General features: G+C 40.7%; 1 protein-coding gene across 1 annotated transcript in view; it reads right to left on the reverse strand.

The window, feature by feature from the left end:
* CDON (cell adhesion associated, oncogene regulated) overlaps positions 1-21,733 on the reverse strand; it is a 53,580-nt gene that overhangs the window by 3,117 nt on the left and 28,730 nt on the right. Inside the window, exons 10-19 of the mRNA XM_032201982.1 lie at positions 19,694-19,992; positions 17,641-17,815; positions 16,375-16,503; positions 14,485-14,691; positions 13,637-13,818; positions 12,144-12,249; positions 8,799-8,921; positions 7,087-7,314; positions 5,697-5,971; positions 3,210-3,289 (exon numbers count right to left, since the gene is read on the reverse strand). Of these exons, the coding sequence (XP_032057873.1) occupies positions 3,210-3,289; positions 5,697-5,971; positions 7,087-7,314; positions 8,799-8,921; positions 12,144-12,249; positions 13,637-13,818; positions 14,485-14,691; positions 16,375-16,503; positions 17,641-17,815; positions 19,694-19,992 (1,804 nt within the window). The remainder of the gene's footprint in view (positions 1-3,209; positions 3,290-5,696; positions 5,972-7,086; positions 7,315-8,798; positions 8,922-12,143; positions 12,250-13,636; positions 13,819-14,484; positions 14,692-16,374; positions 16,504-17,640; positions 17,816-19,693; positions 19,993-21,733) is intronic.

Below are 21,733 nucleotides of genomic sequence, written 5' to 3' on the forward strand. Positions count from 1 at the left end.
CATTACTTTGACATTAGCAGTGATAGGGTATCGGCAATCAGAGCTTACTTGGATAGCAGCTGATGCCTCAGCACCAAAGTACTGAACTCAGAAACAGATTTAGAACTGGGAGACACTAAGCCTGGCAGTTACAGAAAGGTCCTGACAACTCCCACGGTGTGCTTTTATTCTAAGGTGATGGTGATGAGTAAAAACACCACACTTGAGGTACTTCTGCTATACACATGGCCAGAGCCTCACGTTATACTTCCACCTGAAAACGGCAATTGACATGGCCAGAACTGAGAAGCAAAACATCCATTATCTGCGGAACGCAAACAAACTTTCTAGACAAGAAGTGGACAGCGTTCTCCCCTCACAGATGAGGTGGGACAAGCGGCAGCACGGGATGGGGCTGGGAGACGCCCATGGGCTCCTGCAGAGACCCCCCAGGGGCTGTGGCAGGGCCCAGGAACCTGCTGCCTCCAGAGTGGCACGAGGACAGGGCTGCGCCTCACTTCGGCACGCAGCAGCTCTCCTATTTTGTCCTTCCGCTCACACAGCAGCCTCCAAGTCATTATTCCAAGTACCAAAATACCACAAAAGCCACTGAAGAATCCACATGAAACACATCTGGTCTTCAAACAAATCCATTTATTAGTTTGCATTTCTTTCCGCAGAGGTTTTGACTACACTCACTCATTATTTAAAAAATTCTTAGAGAAACCCATTTAAAATGTTTGGTTTTGCATGTTTATAGGACTTGCTTTTTAAAGATACAGAGATCAGTGCAGTTCTTTGTATTACTCTACTGGCTTGAGTGAAGTTTCAAGACAGCAGTTCAGCTTTTCAAGCTTAAAAAACCACATTCTGACGGAAACTAGCCATGGGCGTATCCAGAGCAGAGCATGTGTGAATAGCAATGGAAAATCTCTGCTGCAGAAAACACATTTTGCATCATTTCTCAGTGCCAAAATCCTACAAACCATAATCTGACTTAGAAATCTGCACCGGCCTAATTTAGATTTAAAGAGCTGGACATTTGGAACATGTATGCTGAATTTGATCAGGACACAGCAATGTGCCAAAGTGAACTTGCAAAGAAGAGAACTACAAAAATGTAAATTCCTCTGCAACCACAACAATCTAGAAAATTTTAGCGCAAAAGCACCAAAGAACAAAAAATCAGTTTTGAATCCTAATGTAATAAGTATAAATCACACTTGTCTTACTGGCTTTGTCCACAACAGCAAAATGGGTATCCACATTTCAGCATCTTCTACCTCTGGCAAGCCTCCATGAGCAGTAACAACAGCATGAAGTGCTAATTTAAACAGAAGACCAAGGGATTTAATTACCACAGTGGTGAAACCTGCTTCAAGATGGCTCTTGGTGCAAATAGCCATGGTAGCCGGCTATTAGATACACTAAATTATCAAGATTCATATGTGCATGTTCACAATTCAAAAAATTGCCAAGTTTAGTCCAAATCAGCAATAATAGAAATAGGCTACTTCTGGAACTGACAGTGAAGTGTTCTAGCAGAGCACCACGCACCTGGCATGCTCATGTTTTACTGAGATCCTCCTGTTGAAGGTGTCTCCACTTCAACCAAGGAACTGTCTGCTTTTTGTGCAGTAATTCGAGGACAGGACAAGGCATGGGTCCTCTCTGTGTGTGGAGGACTCGGCGCAAACAGAGGGGACAGCCCTGAGCAGAGAGAGAGCATGGGCCCCAAAACCTTGCTGAAACCCACATACTAGGCTGTGCCTACCACTGTAGCTTTCTCCTCCTCCTCACCCAAGCCATAAATGCAGCTCAGAAGCCCCTGGGGTAACATCGAGCCGTGTCCTCAGTCCTCCCTGCTCCCCTCTCCCATGTCCTCCTTCCGTTCCCCAAGCACAAACAAGGGGATGGAGAAGTCCCAGCTCTCAGTGAGCGGCTGCGCAGCTCCCCTGCCAAGCGGCACTTCAGGCTCTCCTCTGGGGTAGGCAGCTCCAAGGGACAACTTGTTTCCGAATCAAGCAGTCAAATATAGAACAGGGAGGTGAAAATTCAAAGTTCAGCCACTGCTAATGACCCATCTGGGAAGAACATCAGTCACACAGGATGGAACACATTCTCCCCTTTCTCTTAAGAAAAAAGTGTAATTAAAAAATTAAATATGCTTAAAACTGGAAAACAAGCTATTAATTACAGCATAACGCATACAGTATGTTCCAAATTATGGCCAGTTGTACACATCTTGATGACTGCTGTTACACACGCTGCCTTGAAAACAGACAATTGGCTCATAATGAAATGGTAGCTCTTTTCCCCTGCAACCATCTGCGAAATCGGTCCCAACAACACAAGCCCAGCTCCACCTGCAAGTAACACCTTGTCCCCTTTGCACTATGGGGATGAAAGATTTTAATCCTATTTTAAGCTATATATTAAAAAATAAAACAATGAAAACAAACAGCTTTTCTGTCTTCTGTAACGGATTAATTCCAACTCAGCTTCTTCAGATGTAAACTGGAGGGCAGCTGCCAATTTTAATATGAGAAAATTCAAAGTATGATTTAAAAGACCCCAAGTTTACCAGTCAAACTGGTCCAATATGTCTGACTTTCAGTCCTATTTTTAGTCATTACAATAACCAGAGATTTAATCAGAAGCCTGGATGGATATTCGTTAAAAAAAATAGAAAATAAAAATCTAGATTGCCTACTACTACATAGAAGACAGATTTTCCCTTATTCTATACAAGAATCTTCTTTCTCATGCAAAAATATATGCGGTGCTAACAAAGGCTAACCAAACTACTACTGAAGGTCTGAAGAATCTCAAGTACCAGGTTTCACAAAGAATTGTGTTTTGAAAGCAAAGCTGCCATTCTAGTTCATTGGCATTCTTAAGAGAATGACAGGAAATGCAAAATACAGAAGACTTGATTAAATCCTATTTGAGAACTCTCCTTTGTATTATTCCACATGGAATGGTTTTCTCTCAAAGCTGAAGAAAAAAAGGTTTAAAAAAAATACTGTGCCCAACCTGCCTCACATTCTGGAGACCATCAAACGAAGAGATCGATCAAGATGAGTTCTGGAGGTTCAATAACTCAATTATTCCACCCCACAGGTTATCGGCACTGCTCTGAGACACTCTCTACTTTAGTTTGCCTACACAGCCTGTAAAGGAAGGGCTTCTGCTGAAGGCCCTGACCATAGGTGCAGGTTTTACGTTACCTGTTATTGTTCCGACAGTTTCGGCAGCTGATGCACTCGGAGGGGTCAGCCTGCGGCACTGCCGTGTACATCCCACCACCCTGAAGCAGGAAGATTCAACAATCAGTGGCTGTGAAAGCATACAAGAGACAGTCACGGAGAAAGGAGAAGGCAGTTCAGTGTCAGCTGGTGCCCCAAGACACTTCATTTCCAAACCCTAATCACCTTATCAATCTTCAGATCCATGTCCCGTAATATGGCATGGCAACACTGAGCCATTATACAAAGTCAAGCAGAGAGCTTTTGCCAGCATGTGTGTCAGAGAAAAGTAAATAACTGTAGCTTAGACAAGTATGTGGTAATTTCCCTGGTCTGTTTTCAGCTTAATATGCTCAGGTTTAATTTAATAAACACACTGTAAATATGTTTATTTTTAACACTGATGACAGACATGAAAGCAAATTGCTTTTCATTAGCAAGCTGTGCCCATTTGGGGAGACGGAGTACTAAATTCGCAGGGCTGATGTCACAACATAAACCCATCCCACTTTCCTGTAATTACTCCGATTAGATCAGTTTACTTCACTACACTGATTTTTGAAACATTTAATATTTTTACAGATGGGGTAATTCCTTAGCCAGCAATGACTCTGGGTGAGAGGGATTTTGTGTTGTTAGTTTTGGCTAGAGGGGCCATTACAAGCAAGTAAAATGCCCAGATTAACACATACCTCATTGTTAAAGCCTAGGCGGACACCAATGTGAGAGCCATTTGAAAATGGTGCCATGGAGCCAGGCTACCACAGCGTATTTTGGGAGGGGAGCAAGTTTGGGAAAGCTCATTTGACTTTGGAGATCTTAAACAGTAGGTAAGGGTAAGGGCGGCTTATGCAAAAACAGGGCTAGCCCTAAGTTTTGGAGGCTGCTTGGTCAGATATGGATCACTGAGGAAATGCCTAATTAGTCCTGATTTCCATACTGGCCAGTTTTTCTCTTCCTCATTCAGCCCAATCAATGAAACAATAAAGAGTCCTAATGAGAATGAGAACATCCTGTTCCTCTGCTGTGCCTCATCAGTGTGCCAGTCTGAGCTCTTCTGTGTGGGAATGGATTGCCGTACTCAACTCTGCACAACATGGAGGGGAAAAACAAAAAAACCATCCCAGTCACTGCTCACAAGACGGCATACTGTGATATTTCATGTTTGTATCTCGTGGCACAGGGTTTTGCAGAGGAGCTCCAAGTTCAGAGCCCTGTGTTACCAAGTGCCCTGCACAAGACCCCTATTTCCCTAATTTTTTTCTTGGAGGCAGGAAGGACAAAGCAGCAATGCAAAGTCCACAGTGCTGTGTTGCAAATTTTCTTATGGGCTGGCTTTCAAATGCTACAAAGTCTTCCCTTTCTGAGGGCTTGTGCAGTTTGAAACTTTCAAGAGTTCACCCGCTGGGGGGTAGACAGGTCAAAAAAAAAAACATGGTTCTTGTCTCGGTTGCTCTTTGAAGCAATCAAAAAGCAATACTATTTGTTACATGAGCAAACCAACGAAAAAATCAGGTGAAGAACCTACTGGTCTAGCCTCAAAACCAGAGTTATCTGAAGTGGCAACTACTGTGCAAGTGCTAATTTGTTGTTCAATAAAACGAAGTACTTGTGTTCAATTACTAACACAAACAATAGCCTCTTTTTTTTTTCCTCCAAAACCAGCATGCTGTTTCTCAGACTTTTGAACTTTTTCTTTCAGTTTTCCTGAGCAATGTTCACAGTTTTGAGTAAGTTTAGTAAGTTTGAATGCAAGCCATCTGTTTCCATAGACAATAATGAAATCATTATTGTCTCTTGGAAACAGGACACATTTCAGCAAATGAAGTATTTTTCCACAGCATACAAAGGCTGGATCGCAGACTTAAATAAATAAATAAATAAATAAATACTAATTTATTTTTAAAAAGGAGCCTGTCTCAAAAGTCACAAACAAGGGCCTTAAAAAAAAAAAAAAAGCAGTCTTATTATATTGCTGCATTTCAAGATGTATGGGACATTTTATTTTATGGAAGCTCCTGCTACATTCGTGCTTTGCAATAATTAATAGCATTGCTTAGAGTTATAGATCTGAAACAGGTGGGGGAAAAACGGGTGATCCATAAAGCTGCAGAATAAGCAGCTATAATTAAATCTATTTAATTTGAAGATTGAGAAATACCATATGTACAAGTAAAGTATCTCAACCCAGTACAAAAGTATTCTCAGAGCTTACATGCTGTTAGGAGGAGGGTAGAGGCAGATTTCCCAGAGTAAGAGGAATTCTTGCTGTCATCTGATATTCTCAAATGAAAACCATGATGTTTGTATCAGAAATATCAGCCCAGTTGCTTCCTTTGGGAAAAGTCATTTAGTGGAACTGGCTGTTATCAATGGATGAGTATTTCCCCACCCGAACTAAGCCTGCTTCTACAAACTGTGTAAAACCCAAGGTCTAGTCTGAGCCTTTCACTCCGTGTAAGAGCTTACATTCACAAGGTGGTGGGTATGTTTGTAGTCCACGTGTGTCCTGGACAGGGAGTTGGTGTGCCCTGGGTAAAGTCCAGCTCCTCCGTTCACAATCCCATTAACTCCGTTAGCAACTTTATGATGGATGTGCGGACAGCCATTGCTGAGGCCGCCGTTGCTTATGAAGTTCCCGTGGATGCTGCCGTTGACACAACTTGTGCCAGGTAAAGTCGTGTACTCAATCCTTTGCCCATTGATATCTGAACCTTGGTACAGATAGCCAGGAGGGTCATATTCTGCAAAAGACCCAGGCATTATTACGGCAGTTCTGCTACAAACAGCATACTTATTGCCAAATTAAAAGTTTAACAAGCTTCTCTAAGAAACCAAATCTCATTTTCTCTTTCTGCAGCTTTTGTAAATTAACTGTAGTGTCTAAGTGCTTAGTATGCAAATGTAGAAATGGAAAGCAGCCATATCCTGGAAAACAGACGAGGAACATTGGTCTGAAAGGACTCGGTCAGCCAGTCCCAGCAAAGAACATTCTAAAAACAGATAATCTGTATGTATAATCAATAGATCCTTCTGCTATCTGTTATGAACTACTTCCAGAAAATATCTTTGGGCTGCAATTGAAGACACTATCTTGTCTTGCAAGTTTTGCTTAATTTCTCGTTGTCAGAGAGTAAAGACGTTTAAAAATAAACGCAAGCTATGGAAAGAACAAGGCAGGCTGATTTATGCATTAGGAAGAGAAAAGACTACAAAGAACCTCCATTAGCTCAGAATCATTTTGTGGTCATAGAGCACCTTGCAAAGGCTGCTTAAACTCCAGTGCATCTGCTCAAGGCTCCTACATGCAAACTGGCAGGTTTTCCCTATTACCACCTTTCTGGAAGACCAATACATTGAACACACTTTTACTGTGAAGGGACTAAGCAGTAACACAGGACTTGTCCTTCTAGTGCAAGAAGTCCCTTCACTTTCCAGATACACACAGGGCAGGGACATAGACAGATGTGGCATTTAAGTCTCTGCATTTTAACAACTACTTAGGATTACATACAAGTTCTGTCATTGCAAACAAACAAATCTGTGCAGGTTCTTAAGGACAGAGGCTGAAGAACTTCATGCACTGGCATTTCAACACACCACTCTTTAGATAAAACTGCAACACAACCTTACAGCAATGCAACAGGGCAGTGAGCATCTATGCAAGGAAACAGAGACATGGCTGTTCTCAAATATTCACTTAAGGCACATCTAGAAAGCACAAATCCCTAAATAAACGCCAGTTGGCTCTTAACAGGAGGATCCCTGTTCATAAATTGTAATATGAATGTTACTAATTTTACTCTGATAATATTTTTGTCTTGAACACTGAAATGAAAGGAAAACAAAAATAACTCACTCTGCATGGTGTTTTGTTGACGGTTCTTCCACAGGCACATGGCAATGAAAACAATCAGAATAAGGACCATCACTCCAAGGACACACCCCACAATCAAATACAGCATGTCACTGCTCCGAACGGGGCCATTTGAAAGCCCACCGCTGCTTCCCCCAACCCGGTCAGGGGAATTTGGTGGTGTGCTCAGGTCTTTTATTGGATATTCAGATGCTCCTGGCATGCGTTTCACTAGGTGAAAGAATAGACAAGAATAGGTACGTTCACTAAACAAGTCTTCTAAACGTATTTTTTCATTATGAAACAAAAATAATTACTGCTGGAGTTTGAATGCTAATACCTCAAAGAGAAAGTTTCCAAGTCAATATTAAAAACTATATTGAGAAGGCCAACTACTATTGGGTAATAACTATTTGCCTTGGAAAACGGTTATTATCCAGACTGCTAACCCTCTCATTGAGGTCACTTGAAACTTTAACAAGCAACTCGACGTATGCAAGGCCAGAACTGCTCTAACTCCCAACTTGAAAGAGCACAAATCTTTCCACTTCTGAGGTCAGGAAAAACCACAACACGCATTTCTATCATATAACCACTGCCAGATGACCTACTTTTATCTGATGTGAACCCTGCTAACCCCATTTTCTAAACCATACTATTTAAGATGCTAAGAGCTGAACAGAAATCGCAGAAAGCTAGTCTAACACAGAAATTAAATTTACATTAATTTTCAGCACACCACAACTCAGATTCACTCCACTTGACACTAAAAAGTAGGTTTAAAGAGGTGCCTGGCTTAAGAGTGAAGCTGGTCAATAGAGAGACACAGGCACCTCCATACAGATGTGTTAGATAAGCAGAATCCCTGCGAGCCTGGAAGAGATCTATTTTAAGGAAGAAGAGGTATGAACGATAGATTACATCTTGCCAAGTTTAAAATTAGGGAGGAAGGTTATATTCCTTGCAGGAGGAAAACCAACTGCGCACACAGCCTGAAACCCTGCAGCTCCTAACCTTTCTTTCAAGGGCTTTGCTACTAACTTAACGAAATTTTGATGCTTCCGCTCCTAGAGGGCTTTTAATTTTTTTTTTTTTTTTAAAACAACATTTTTTCATAGCTCTGCATTTGAAGTTTACTGTCTGCATTTCCCCTTTACAGCCTTACTTGGTTTTAGAGATTAAAGGAGACAGGAATTCTTCGCAAAATAAATGTGACTGCCATATCTGACACTTCCAGAGAACAGTACAAACTTTGTGCCAGAGGCATGCAGGATTAGCGATGGAGGCAGCCAACATAACCATCAATTGCTGTGGTCTGCACTTATACAATGTGTCACAGAGCCCTGAAGACATAAAACAGACGTACAAATCAATTCTGTCATCTCTGAGAGCGTGGTTGTCTCCTAAGGAGAGGCTATCATCATAGCAAAAAAACAACCCAGAACAACAATACTATTGCGTTGGCCAGGCAAATCTACAGAGTTTTGCTAAGAGTCTTTCTTGGGAGTGTAACATATCAGTTTCCACATGCTCAAAACAATCCTAGCTATCAAAGACAAAACAATCCCACAAGACATTCCAGAAAATTACAGTCTTCATTACAGCTAGCTTTTGTGCTGCAAAAAAAAAAATCAACACAACAGATATTTGATGGCAGAGAACACCACCTTTCACACGATCTCACAGACAAGCAGACGCACTAGCTACGTGCTCACCTTTAGTTTCACAGATCATCACGTTGCTGTACTCGCTTTCACCACCTTCATTATAGCACTGCATTTTTATGTCATAAGATGTTTCTGGCTGCAGGTGATTTATCAAGTGCCATTGCTTTGTACCTATGAAAAATAATCAACTGCATTTAATTTATTTGTATGAGTCAGAGTTAGGTATGAGTATGTTGCAATGTCTTTATAAAACATGGGGTATTGCAGCTTTTGTGGCTGGCACAGAAGTTTTATTAACAATTTATGGACTTTTTGAAAGTCTAAGCATCTTGTGAAATATATTAAAAAACCTTTGGATGAATGAAGTGCTGGAGGGGTGTGTTTTTTTTTCCCCCCAAGTGTCTTTCTTCACAAAAACTGGAAGTCCCTGAACTCAAAAAAGACATCGAAGTTTCCAACATCATCTTTACATTTGAAATCAGCAGCAGTTCTGGGTATCTTTAATATGGAACTGCTCTGTTCTACCCTGAAGTGTCCCACAGCATTTTACAAACAATTTTTTTATTTTTTTTTTTTTATAGAATAAGCTTTCCTTCACTACTTATTTGAAGATGGGTTATGCTAGTTATTCACAATATGCCAGGCAAAGAACAAGGTGAAACTGGCAAGGCAATCAGAAAACAGATTAGCTGCAGACAGGAAAGACTTCACGGAAATAAGACCCTCTCCCAGTTTGCTGTCCTGTGGGATCTCTGGAAATGCACAGTACCAACTGAAGCAGCCTGTTTTCACAGTAAGGATACATCTGGGTTACTCAACTAGCAGAAACCGCAAATAATTGAACATACATTTTATTAAACATACTAGGAAACAAAATTAGACAGTAAGGCTGTCTCTTGCGCTGCCTGCCCCTGCAGAGACAGATTCCAAGCCAAGCAATCTTCTCTAATAGGACGGTTTTGTCATCTCTGGCTCCCGGCCAGCATTTCATTTAGACACCCTCCTGAAGTACTGAGCACTTCAATATAAATCACTCTCAGTTTTTACTTTCACGGGCTTGTGACAAATTTTAATAAACAGGGATCCTTTTTTTTTTTTTTAGTGAGTTTAATTAACTGTTTGAGCACTCCTAATCCCTCTTGGAAAATACCACCTTGAACTGTTTCCACTGTTTCTAAGAAACTGTCATACCACCTACTGATTTAAGCATTAATAAAAAATAAAGCCTCTTTGGCTGGCAGGGGCTGTCACCACGACTCCACTCGAACTCTCCCAGACCCACGCCGGGGCACAGGTACCCATGCCCAGCCGCAAAAGGCCCCCTGGAAAGGGCAGCAGGCAGCATTGCAGGGTTCGGGAGCTTCGGGAATGGATGCACCACACGGTCCAGGCTGTCTTGTGCACTGCAGGCATCCTGAGTGACCGCACGCGAGTCCTGGCTGAGGCTGGAACTGGCCTTTTCCCTAAAGCGCACGTTTTCCCAAGATCCACAGTTCTTCCCACCCGCCCCCCTCCCCAAGCATTCCTTTCGGTAATTACTACACCAGGTTTTAGGTTTCCGCTTCAAGCCATTAGTGGAACTGGAATCAGTACAGGCACTTTAACTGTCCTCTTCGTGCACCATTAGCAAGGAAAAACATTTAAACAACTGAGATCAGACTGCATTTACATTTTAAATTGAATCTCCAGGACCCTCGAAACAGAGAAGCACTGAATGTAGATGCAGGATAAGGTAGGTTTTTCTTTGCTTTTTCTTAAAACTGCTGAAAGATAGCAAGGAGCCATCTGAGTTTTTTTTTTTTTTTTTTTTTTTTTTTTTTTTTTTTTTTTTTTTAATAAAATCTGATTTGGCCTGTAGCAGCATTCATTAGAAGAAAGTCTTCTGCAGCATTTTGAATGTCTCGAAAGACAAGACTTAACAGGAAACGGTAAGGAAAGCCTACGGCAAGTACTTAGCTAACACAGGCATCACAACACTTTTTCCACTACACACACAGTCATTTCAAGATAAAATTCCCTGTCAAAAACAGACAGATAAATTAAAATGAAATAGAGGGGAAAAAAATTTAAGAACAAGTGACTTACAGAAAAAACGTCCTAAGTCACGTGTTTCTATACATATTTCACTTCAAGTGCTTCCAATCACACTTTAATTGAAAATAGCTCTTTTTTCTTCCCCCTAAAAAGCTAATTTAGGGGAGCACAGTAAAGAAAAGTTCTTGTTTAAATATTTCCACCAAATGAGTTTTTGTTCCAGGGTTTGGCAGAGCAGAGCAGCTGCTAATGGTTTCAGACTGCCACAAAGAGTTCAATACACACACACACACATACACACGGGGAGAAAAAAATCAGAAACAAGCTAATTTCACAGCACAGTGGAGCCCACTTAAACAACTAACTGCTTAGTGTATAAGATTTATAAACACACAAGTTCTGTCTAGCAAAGGCTAAAATACATTTGCAGATGAAGCTGCAGTCTGCATAAGCTTCTTTAACGCAAACCTCTGAGCAGAAACTCTGGATCTTTAATAGCTTTAGAGAGTGCAAAAGCTTATGTCACGCATCAAAGTCCTATACAGAGTATTGTCTAGCTGGGAAAAACATTCAAAATAAAGGCCCATTCCCCTTGAAACTGAAATAAATGAGGGGAAAAAATAATTAACGTCATCAGGACAGAATGAGATCACTGCGTTTACTCAGCCCAAGTAATAAGGACATTAAGTAAAATATTTTTAAAAGGCTTTTCCACTTCTGGACTAATATAGACATTATCTAATAACTTCTTCCAGGAAAATGATGATCTAATACGCACAGAGAAAAAAACTGATTAACAGGCAAAATGAGGCACAAACATACCTGCGTTTGCAGCACACTACTACACCTGAGGCTAAAAGCAGCTTCCTTATAGCAGGAGAAGCAAATAAGCAACGTAAAAGGAGAGAAGGAAAATCACACACAAAGTACTGCCTAGTTTAGAAAACCCATGCTGAAGTAAATCATCATAAAATCCATCTAGTTATAATACAGTCTGTAACAGATACACTTAATTCTGGGTTAAATCTCATCTGCGATGGTTTCCCTTTACTAAATTACTTTAAACTAAACCAGTTTAAATAGAGCTACATCAAGGATTTGCAGCAGTCTAACACGACAAACTTAAAAACATATTTAATTTTCAAGTTTCAATGTAGATGAGGCTTCAGAAGGAAAAAAACAAGTTCATGTGTGGGCAGAATTTGATGTTATGTAGTTGAGATAGCTACTTCTGTGAAATATATTGTAAAGACTCAGTTTGGGAAAAGCAGTTTAGATTTCTTATAAACACAGCCAACATGGCTACATGATGTTCTTCCCCATCAAGTAGTGTTACTAAGCAAGCAAAGTGCACTGTACCTTCTACAATATCCCTCTTGTAGTCGCTATCATTGTCACTGTCCGTAGGCCGATAATAGATATAAAATCCTTGGATAGGTGTGTTGTTGTTGCTTGATGTAATATACTAAAAGAGAATTCCAGAAGACAGCATTAGGGAAGAAAAAAATTAATGCAGTCCTACTGAATTGTCATCACTGAGTCTCTTCTCACCTTGAAATATCTATTTTATTTTTTTTAATAAGATTGTGCTAACAAGGTATAGAAGAAGGTTTGCATAGAAACCACAACACAAAAAAGGGCTGTCAATTGCTGTGGATGTGCAGACATAGGTATGACTGACACAATGCCGAAGAGGATGAAAGTTTCCTGCAGAGCTGCAGAAAGAAGAGTTCTCTGCCTCTCAACTCCTCAGACCAGCCAAAAGAGGAAGGGTAGCACTGGGACAGAGCTTGAGCTGGGGATGACACCTTCCTCCCACATCACTTTACAGACATTGAAGTAGGGGGTCTGAGCATCAACAACCTGAAAATTCGAGTGATTAATGGAATGGAGAAGTTAAGACCATTTTTAGTACAGCAAGAATTAAAGTCACTCTAAAATTCAGTTCAGGATATTTTACTGTAACTTTAAATTATGTAGCCTCCTGAGGAACCAGAGGTTATTTCAAGTTTATTACCCTTAACATCTCTTAAGACTAAGCTAGTAGAGCGAACTAACATTGCAAACTCCACACGTTAAATCCTCCAAAGTATACTAGGGGGTTAGATTTCAAAACAAGAGCAAAGAATTTCTATGGCTTTCAATAAGGACTTTAAAGTACTTGTTTACAAAAGACAAGGTACTGGGGTAAGAAAAGTGTTTCTCTAACGTGAAACCTCTATTAGAAGCAAGGGAAGACGTCAGGTTTCTAAATACAGCACCAGTTTGAGCCATCTCTGCCTGGATTGACACAAGCAGCAGAAATTGTAGCAAATGAGGCCAACTGCTCACAACTGATGGCATTAGCAGTGGTTTGGACAGGGTAGTGCCTTCAGATATGTCAGTGCAAAACCCTGGTGGACTGAGAATGCTGCAGCCTTTCACTGAAGCTGCCACTTGGTGTATCTGTCATAACCCAAGGAGTGCTCAGACGAGCCCATCATCTCAAAGACCGTGTGACATCCCCAGGGAGTGGGGAGAGGAGAGTAATGTGGAGGGAGGGGATAGGGGACAGTGCAAAAGGGAGCAAACAACTGACAGGGCTGCCTCCACAGAGGAAAAAGGGTTTGGAAGTGGGGAGCAAAGGGTGCAAGAGGCACACGGCCTGGTAAGTTATCCTATTCTACCATACAAGAATGAAGTACATTTACCCTCTTCTAGAAACAAGATCACCTCTGACTATCAGGTGAAAGAGAAAACACTCACTATTCCACAATTAGCTTTTAATCCTTGACTTTTAAGAGCTTCTAATTAGCCAAAGCAGTAAAAACTGTCCCACAACTGTGAGAAGACCATAAGCTGATGATACTCACTGTCCATTTTAACATGATCTGAGTGTCACTGATGGCTTCCGTATAAGCTATGTGAGGTCCTGTGATGGGGCGGTTGGAAAACCGGTTGGTGAAACCAGCTACTTGGTAAGGGCGAGACGCTGCACTTCGTGGACTCTCCCCATAGTTGTTCACAGCAATCACACGGAACTTATACATTTCTCCTTTTAAGGGAAAAAAGTGAAAGAAAAGAGTTATAGCAAAACAAGTACTAGAAACAGGATTCAAGGAGAGACTAAACAGATTAGGAAATAGTTTTTGCACAACATCCAATTAGAAAAAAAGCGTAGGACTCATTGCCACAGACTAATGTGGCCATCAGAAATATAAACAGCTTGTAAAAGTGATTAGGGAAATTCACTCAAGAAAAATCTAAAGACACAGTGGCAGCCATAAGGCTCAGGAAGTCCCTAACTGCTGGACACCGAGAAGATGCTTCAAAGGATACCTATCATAATCCATTCCCCCTACTCATAACTCCTTCCCTAACATTTTATGGCTGGACAATGGGAGAAACAAAAAACTAGTACAGACAACTTTCCCTTAATGCATTTTTCTTTTCTTTTACTTTGAGTGCTTTCTAGAATGACAATTAAGTTAAAAATAGCAATAATACACAAAGCTCCCCTCCACTTGGAAAAGTATTAACTTATGGTGTGGAATTTTTTTCCACTGGGAAAGCCAGAAATCAGCTTGAATTCATATGATGAACTCCTATCCCACAAAAGTTAAAATGAGAGAAAACTTGAACTCTGTCTCTTCAACTGGAGTACTCATCTGAGCAAACACAGCAGCATTAATTGCTTCAGAGGAAAAAACGTTTTTAATACCTGGCTCCAAGTTACGAACTTCCACAGACAGCTTGGAAGGAGAAATGTTATCAGCTGCAATTAGCCAGTCACTGTTTCGTCCCAAACGTTTATACTCTACTTTAAAGGCAGTAATGGGGGAACCACCGTTTGCTCGTGGTATCCATGTGACATAGACAGATGATTCTGATGCTGTGGAGATTGTGGGTCTATCAGGAGCTTCTGGAACTGAAATAAGAAATTCAGTTAAAAGAGTATTAGAGGCAGCTGAAACTTCGTTTTCTACAACTGATTAAACTAATTTATGATTAAATTAGACTTTGTATATTAACACAGAGAATCTCAAATCCTCTTATAACAACTATCCCTCTTACTCTTCTGAAAAATATGCTTGAAGAGCAGGAGTTGAGAAAATGGAGGAATTAACTATTTTACCAGTGTAATAATCAAACAGGTATGGTGTTACACTACCCCAACCCATCTCTACATGGAAATGGAAACACATACTAAGTGAATGCAGAAAAAAATGGTTATCATTTTTAAAACCCTGAAATTGCCCTAGATCCAGATGAGACTTCAACCCATCCACACTAATGAGCTATATTGCCAAAATCATAATTTGGAAGAAATAATAACAAAGAGCAAACAAAACATGCAACACATGATATACTTACTGAACTCACTTGAAGTTACAGACAGCAGTAGAACAGAGAGAACGGAAAGAGGGGGTGTTAGTAAATCTGGTTTTAACCATTCTGAGAGCTAAGACTTCACTGGACTATCTTACATTCATTAACATGGAGCCTGCCACTGATGAGAGGAGGAACCAAACAAGGAACAGAAAGCTGACAGCTTTAGGGGCATTAAACAAGCTGAGCATTTGCAGCTGGACACATGTAAGTTGTCTCTTTGTCTGGCCCCTCTGATACTTAGCAATGTCACGAGCATGCAATGCTCAGCTCCCCTCACCTGCATTATTAACCCTCTACTCAACTTTGGTTCTACACAAACTTTACACATCATATCACCTTTGAGGTCTCAGCCCAAGTAAATTTACCAGATCAGGTCAATGAGTTCAAAGGCTGGGGTGATAAAATAAAAAAGGACTATAACCATTGTTTTCATGGGAAACCAAGCTTTAAAACAAAAAAAATTACACCTAACTGGAAGTGGTTTTTATTTTCTTGCAGTAAGAAATAAGTGTAGCCTTGAGAAGCCACAGGAGATCATTCAGAACAGAGATAGTCCACTCAGAGAACTTAAAACTTTGACACGAACATTTCCCATTTCATCTCTCCCTCTGCATCTTTTACAGTGAAAGAGAAAAATAGAGTATTTAACAAAAAGCAACTGCAGGTTTAAAAATTAGCAGCAAGAATGATACACATTAAAGACTACTTTTATCTAATTTTTTGAGAACCAAACATGCAGGTGATTCCTGCATGATATCCTTTCAAATCCTATATTCACTAGATTAGGACATGCATTTGCTAAATTCATAGCTTCAAATACCTCCCCATGGAAGCTGCACTCTGTAAGAAGTGCACTACAACTTGATGACTTAAAGTAGCTGTGGAAACATGAGGTATCGAGGCAGCTGCATACAATGCTAGCTCACAAACTGGAATAAGTTAACCTTTCAGTTAACCCCAAAAGCATGAACTACCATCTCTTCTTCTGGAAATGCAATAAACAGAAAATCTGACAGCTTGAAGTTGCTGCTATCTGATCTCACTCACTGAAGTTCCACAAGACAAAAAAAATAACTGTCTCAAAGAGGCTTAAGGAATACATAAGAAATAAAGAATAGAAGCATCTAGAACAGTAATAAGCACTTCACAAATTAACCTAGATGCATCTCAGTTCACACTAACTTCTAGCACATGGATTACAAGCAACCCATATACCTACCTCCGCTATGTCGAGACAGATCTGGAAGTACGACACCAAAATTATTTGTCCCTTCATGAATGACGGGATGTTTAGGAATGCCTACTGGTGGAGATGGAGCCTGAGTGTTTTTCGAGGATGATGTTCTTTCTAAGAAATGTTTGATATACAGTCAATCAATTCAGGGATTGGATAAGAAAGTGCTGTTCATTGCTTCTTGCAACATGCTTGCTCTGCAAAAATCACATGCTATAGTGCAGAGGGATAAAGCCCTGGCTCCAAATCACAACTTACACAGTCAAGACAGCAATTAGGAAGTTTCTTCAGGGGAGCAAGAGAGGAAACCTCTTCCATCCACAGTGCAAGAGTCCCTGGGCTGGTATGTGACTGTGCTAACATCTTCAGTACTGTACTGTGCTTTGTGGTGGTACTTGCTGACTGCTGCCTGAGTTTTGAAGTTCTCTCATCACAAAATCACAACAGGCAGAAAAAATAAGAGTACACTAAAATCCACATCTAGAAAAAGAAGTTCAAAAAATACTGTGGAAACTGGTTACAGCTGGACCCAGGATACTGGCTTGAAGGGGCTTTTGGCCTGTGTCAATACAGCCATAAGTACTTAAGTACGTATCATGACTTCACAGATTTCACAATACTACATTTTTAACAAAATTTTGAACTATCCTGTTCTTGTACAGAAGTATGAAAAAAAAATATATTTTTTTATATGCTTAAGAGTACAGCCCACAGCTTCCAAGCTTGAAAGAAAAAATTACTTCAACTGGAAACACTCTTTTGCTTGTTGTCTGCACGCAACAATCAAAACAGCTGGCTCCTCGTCAAAACCACTGAGATATTTTTACTGAAGCTTCTGCAAATCAAACCAGAAGCAGTACTGTTTTTACGATATGAAAACTTAAAGGCGACTATGCAATTCAAACAGTTTCTGTTGATACTCTGTGCAGAAACCTGAACCAAAGACAGACTGATTCCTGACCACAATTAAGCTCCTTTAAACAATAGAAAATTTTCTGTATAAAAATCTCCACAATCACATCAAAAATAAAACTATCATACATTTAATGGCTTTTACTTACCAATAGACCTGGTAACGCTCAGGAAAGCTTGCCCTACAGCTATTTTAGCTATTAGAGGCTGTTCTTCAGCAACAGTATTGCAGAGCATTTCATACATGTATATGGCTCAACAGACAACATACAGCTGACGTAATTTAAGTAAACGTCTTCTTTAAAGCCTAGGACACAGGGAGCATTGTGCTGCACCTACCTTTGCTGGTGCGAAATGTCAGCATAGCAGGCTGGCCTTCGCCAGCAGCACTCCTCGCCACCATTAAAACTTCATACAGGCTTGAAGGCTCCAGCTCAGTGAGCCGGAGCTCGTTCTCACTGCCAGGGACACGCACCGTGTGCCAGCTCCCCACTGCACTGACGCTGTCGTCCAGCTGCATGGGACAGCAAGACAAAGTTCAACATCAGCAGTGAATTACATCAAACTCAATGTAGCGCTCAAATCCCTAATTGCTTTAGCACACAAATATCCAGAGGACCTCTTCAATTTGCCAAATTTCCCCATGTTTTCCTATATCTACCTATGGTACATTTGTTTGGTGTTGCCATCTGCAAGTACTTTGGCCACAAATCAGCATTTCTGCAAGTGTCTTCACAGTGCTCCTTCCATAGGCTTCTCTTGCGTTCCCTCTCCACACACACGTGCTTGTTTTTGAAAAAACAGATCACTTCATCTTTCATCTAAAACTAGTGAGAGTCCAAGTTATTTTAAATACTTCAATCAGCCTTTAGCTTGGGGATGTTGGGGTGTGTGTGTCATTAAAGGCTGGACCTAACACCCTAATAAGAAAGATATGTTCCCTGAACTATTCCAGCTTTTCCTGTGCTTAAGCATTTCAAAATATTTACTGGCTAAAATGGGCAACAAAAGTATGTCTTAGTTACTTCTAGAAGCTGGAAAAGAAAAGTCAGAGAGAGCAAAGATTTGGTTTTTACTAATGCATTTTTCCAAAAAACAACACTTTTTAATTTAATAGTGAAATCACCATTTAAGAAAGAAAAGAGACTGAGGGTAGTCTCTTAATGCTTGACCTCTGCAGCAAAACATTACCCCCAAATCCCAAACAAAAAGACAAAGACTCTAGCAAAAATAAACTACTAAACAATGTAAGATTTTAATATAACATGGAAGGCAGGTCTAAATGCCACGAATTATCAACAGTTATGCCAGCAGTCTTTGTTCAAGTATTCCCCTCTGTAGAGACCCCTCTTTCAAAGTTTTAATTCCCCCTCGTTTTTGTTTTTTTTTTGTTTGTTTGTTTTCCTTTTTTTTTTTTTTTTTTTTTTTTTTTTTTCCAAAAGAGAGAAATTAAAAAAATAAGTTATGGCAACGTAAACACCACCATAAAATAACATAGTAAGCTCCCTACTGAGAAATGCATGAGTGAGCACATTTAATGTGGAAAGGATTGTTATGAGTGAAGGGTAAGCATCAGAAAGGTCAAATAAGTATTCAAAGCTTTCAGTGCTTACGTGAAACAGCTACCTTTGGATGAGAAATTGTATCAACAGACTTTGGCGTTAGGTTTTCAGGAACTAACAGGTCAAAAATCTAAGCGCTCCCCCCAGGCTAAGACAAGATCAGGATGTAGAGGATTAAAAAGCTTATGAAAAATAAAACAAACAGCTCTGCCATACAGAAAACTTCACTTGGAAGAATGGGCATAGGCATTGCTTAGTTCTGATTTTTGTCAGAACAGCTCACTGCTGACACACCATATTTAAGGACATGACATGTATCTGCTTAAGGAATATTAGTTCACTTTCGTATTTGGTAATTTCAATTTAAAATAGTCTCTTTGGGATGCAAGGTAGCAAATTCTTTGACAGATTAGTCTAATACTCATCTTCCCTTCTGATCTCAAGTGTACCCACCGCAAACCAGATTCAGGCTTGCTCACATGAATGCATTTCTAACATCACTGAAATTGCATATAACATGCCCTGGAGCCCAATTCCCCAGAGACCATAATGATACTGTAAAGGAAATAAAAGCTTGGGCTCCCCCAAATAAATCTCATTTAAATCTTGATAGAACAGCATACTTGTGACCAACTTCAGTCATCCCTAAAATAAGCTGCCTGTGTGGCCACAATAAAGCTGTGGTTCAACTACGTTCTATATTCTCTCTGGCCTGACACCACATTCTTGTTAACACCAGCAATGCAACAATTATTGGTTCCTTGAGAAACCTAAAACAATGAAATCCATCTGCTGTGGTGCACTGCTTCAGCGCTGCGATGAAATATTACCTTGCGGTATTTAACAAAATAGGCATTGATGGGCAAGCCGCCATCCCGTCCCGAACGCCACACCAGGGTGTATGTGTCCGGCTTGAGAGTCTGCGGGGGACTGAGGATGATGGGGGCTTCTGGGGCGGAGATGCTATTCAAGGGCTTTTCTGTCACAGCTGCATCAAAATGCAGCTTTGTTGGAGGCAAGCTTGAAACCGCTGTTTCCACACCAAAGTCACCATCGCTTTCATTGCTCTGGACAATCTCCACAGGAGCCATTTCTTCTTCTGCTGCTTTCGTGCCAGATTCTAAGGGAACTGTAAAGGGAGGAGTCTGGTTACATCTTTGAGATGACGTATATTCGCCCCACACAGAGGGGACACTAAATCATTTAAGAACGTCATTTCCAAACAAACCCTGCTGCAAAGGCAGCTCAAGAGATCCCCACGCAGGCCTGACCATAGTGCCAAGCTGAACCTTTGCATGCTGGCTTTCTGCCTTTTTTTTTTTTTTTTGTGGCATTTCACGGTAGCAAAGAGAAAACCTGAAATGCAGTGTCCACGGGCACGGTTTGATTACCATCTCCAAGAAATTAAGTAGCAGCAATGTATGTTAGAAGTAAAAACACAGACAGAGCTACACTTGTGACACAAACGGAGTAATTTTAAATTAATTGCAGTTGTACAAGGAACTTTTCATGCCCTGAATTGGCGTGCACACAAGAGGACATTCTCCTACCTCAGTTTCTGAGGTTTTAGCTGTAATTTCAATCAGCTTTGAAAGCTGCACGACCCGACTATTTCATTTGAAAATTTATGCTGAGAACAAACTCAGTTTACAGGCAGATCTAACATGCAATTTAATACCAATGCATTTCTAGAAATCCTGCTCCAGCCTCCTCCAGCCTATTTACTTTGCCCGGTTTGAAATAAAAAAAAAATAGTATCAGTAGTTCGAAAGAGACCACGAGACAGAAAAAATACTGTTTGGCTGATGCAGGGCTTGTCAGCATTCCATCCAGGAAAGGGGTGGCAGGTTGGACATCTGAGATTATCCAGGACAAGAAAATGTCAGTGCTTCAGATGAGAGCATTTGGGAACCAGCACAGCCCTTAAAGGTTGCATGCTGCTATGTCAGGACTGCCAGATGTTCTTAGCCCTGTCCTTTCTTTCAGATTTGTGTAGGTTTATGTTACGTGCAGGGGTCTGGAAGGGGAAGGGAATGAAGGGAACTTGGTTTACAAAACAAACAAATTCCTTGGTAATGTAAAGCCTCGGCAGTGTTAGCCTGGCTGACTCAAATTCCTCCAAACCTCCATTAAAATACCAGCAGCAAGTGTGGCTGCTATTTTGGGCCACTTTTTAAAAAGCTGTGAAGGGAAGGAAAGTTCTCTTTTCAAACTGAAGACACTCTGCAAGCATGTGCTGTTTGTTTCTTCCTATTTGTTTAGGAATGCTAAAAAATTCAGAGGCAGCAGAAGGGAACAACACAAGGAAAAGCCCCCAAAGCCAGACATAGTTTGCTTAAAATGTCAAAAACCCTAGGACGACCTCGAAGTGAAAGGATATCTACTACAGTCAGTAAGCAGTGGGAAAGTGATGCATTGCCACACATTAATATTGGAAACAAATGCTGTATTCACTTGAGGAGCCAGAAGGCCCAGTGCATTGTGACGGACTCAGAGGATTTGTGGGTGGGCACAACATGGTTCGATGCCTGCTGGCATGGGGAAATGGACTGTTGCACATGGAGAATTAGTTGTGGTTTAGGCTGGTGACAGGAGACCTGCAGTTGTTGCTGTGTTTATTGCTCCAAGAAGGGAGTCATCAACAACTGGCAAATAATTTGTATTTTGCTTTTGGAAAAACAACCCTGGGTAACAATTTCCATTAAGCAATTCAGAGCTGAGCTCTTTTTACTAAGTTTCTGGTATAATTGCTACCCATATAAACCAGTACATCAGACTTCCGTTGGCTGCTGTGTCATCATGTAACTCTCTCCAGCTGCTGCAAGAGCATCATCCCTTCCCCCTTCACTTCTTCAGGCTTTCTCCTCTTC

Source organism: Aythya fuligula, chromosome 22 (genome assembly GCF_009819795.1).
Source record: "Aythya fuligula isolate bAytFul2 chromosome 22, bAytFul2.pri, whole genome shotgun sequence".
Classification (NCBI taxonomy): Eukaryota; Metazoa; Chordata; class Aves; order Anseriformes; family Anatidae; genus Aythya; species Aythya fuligula.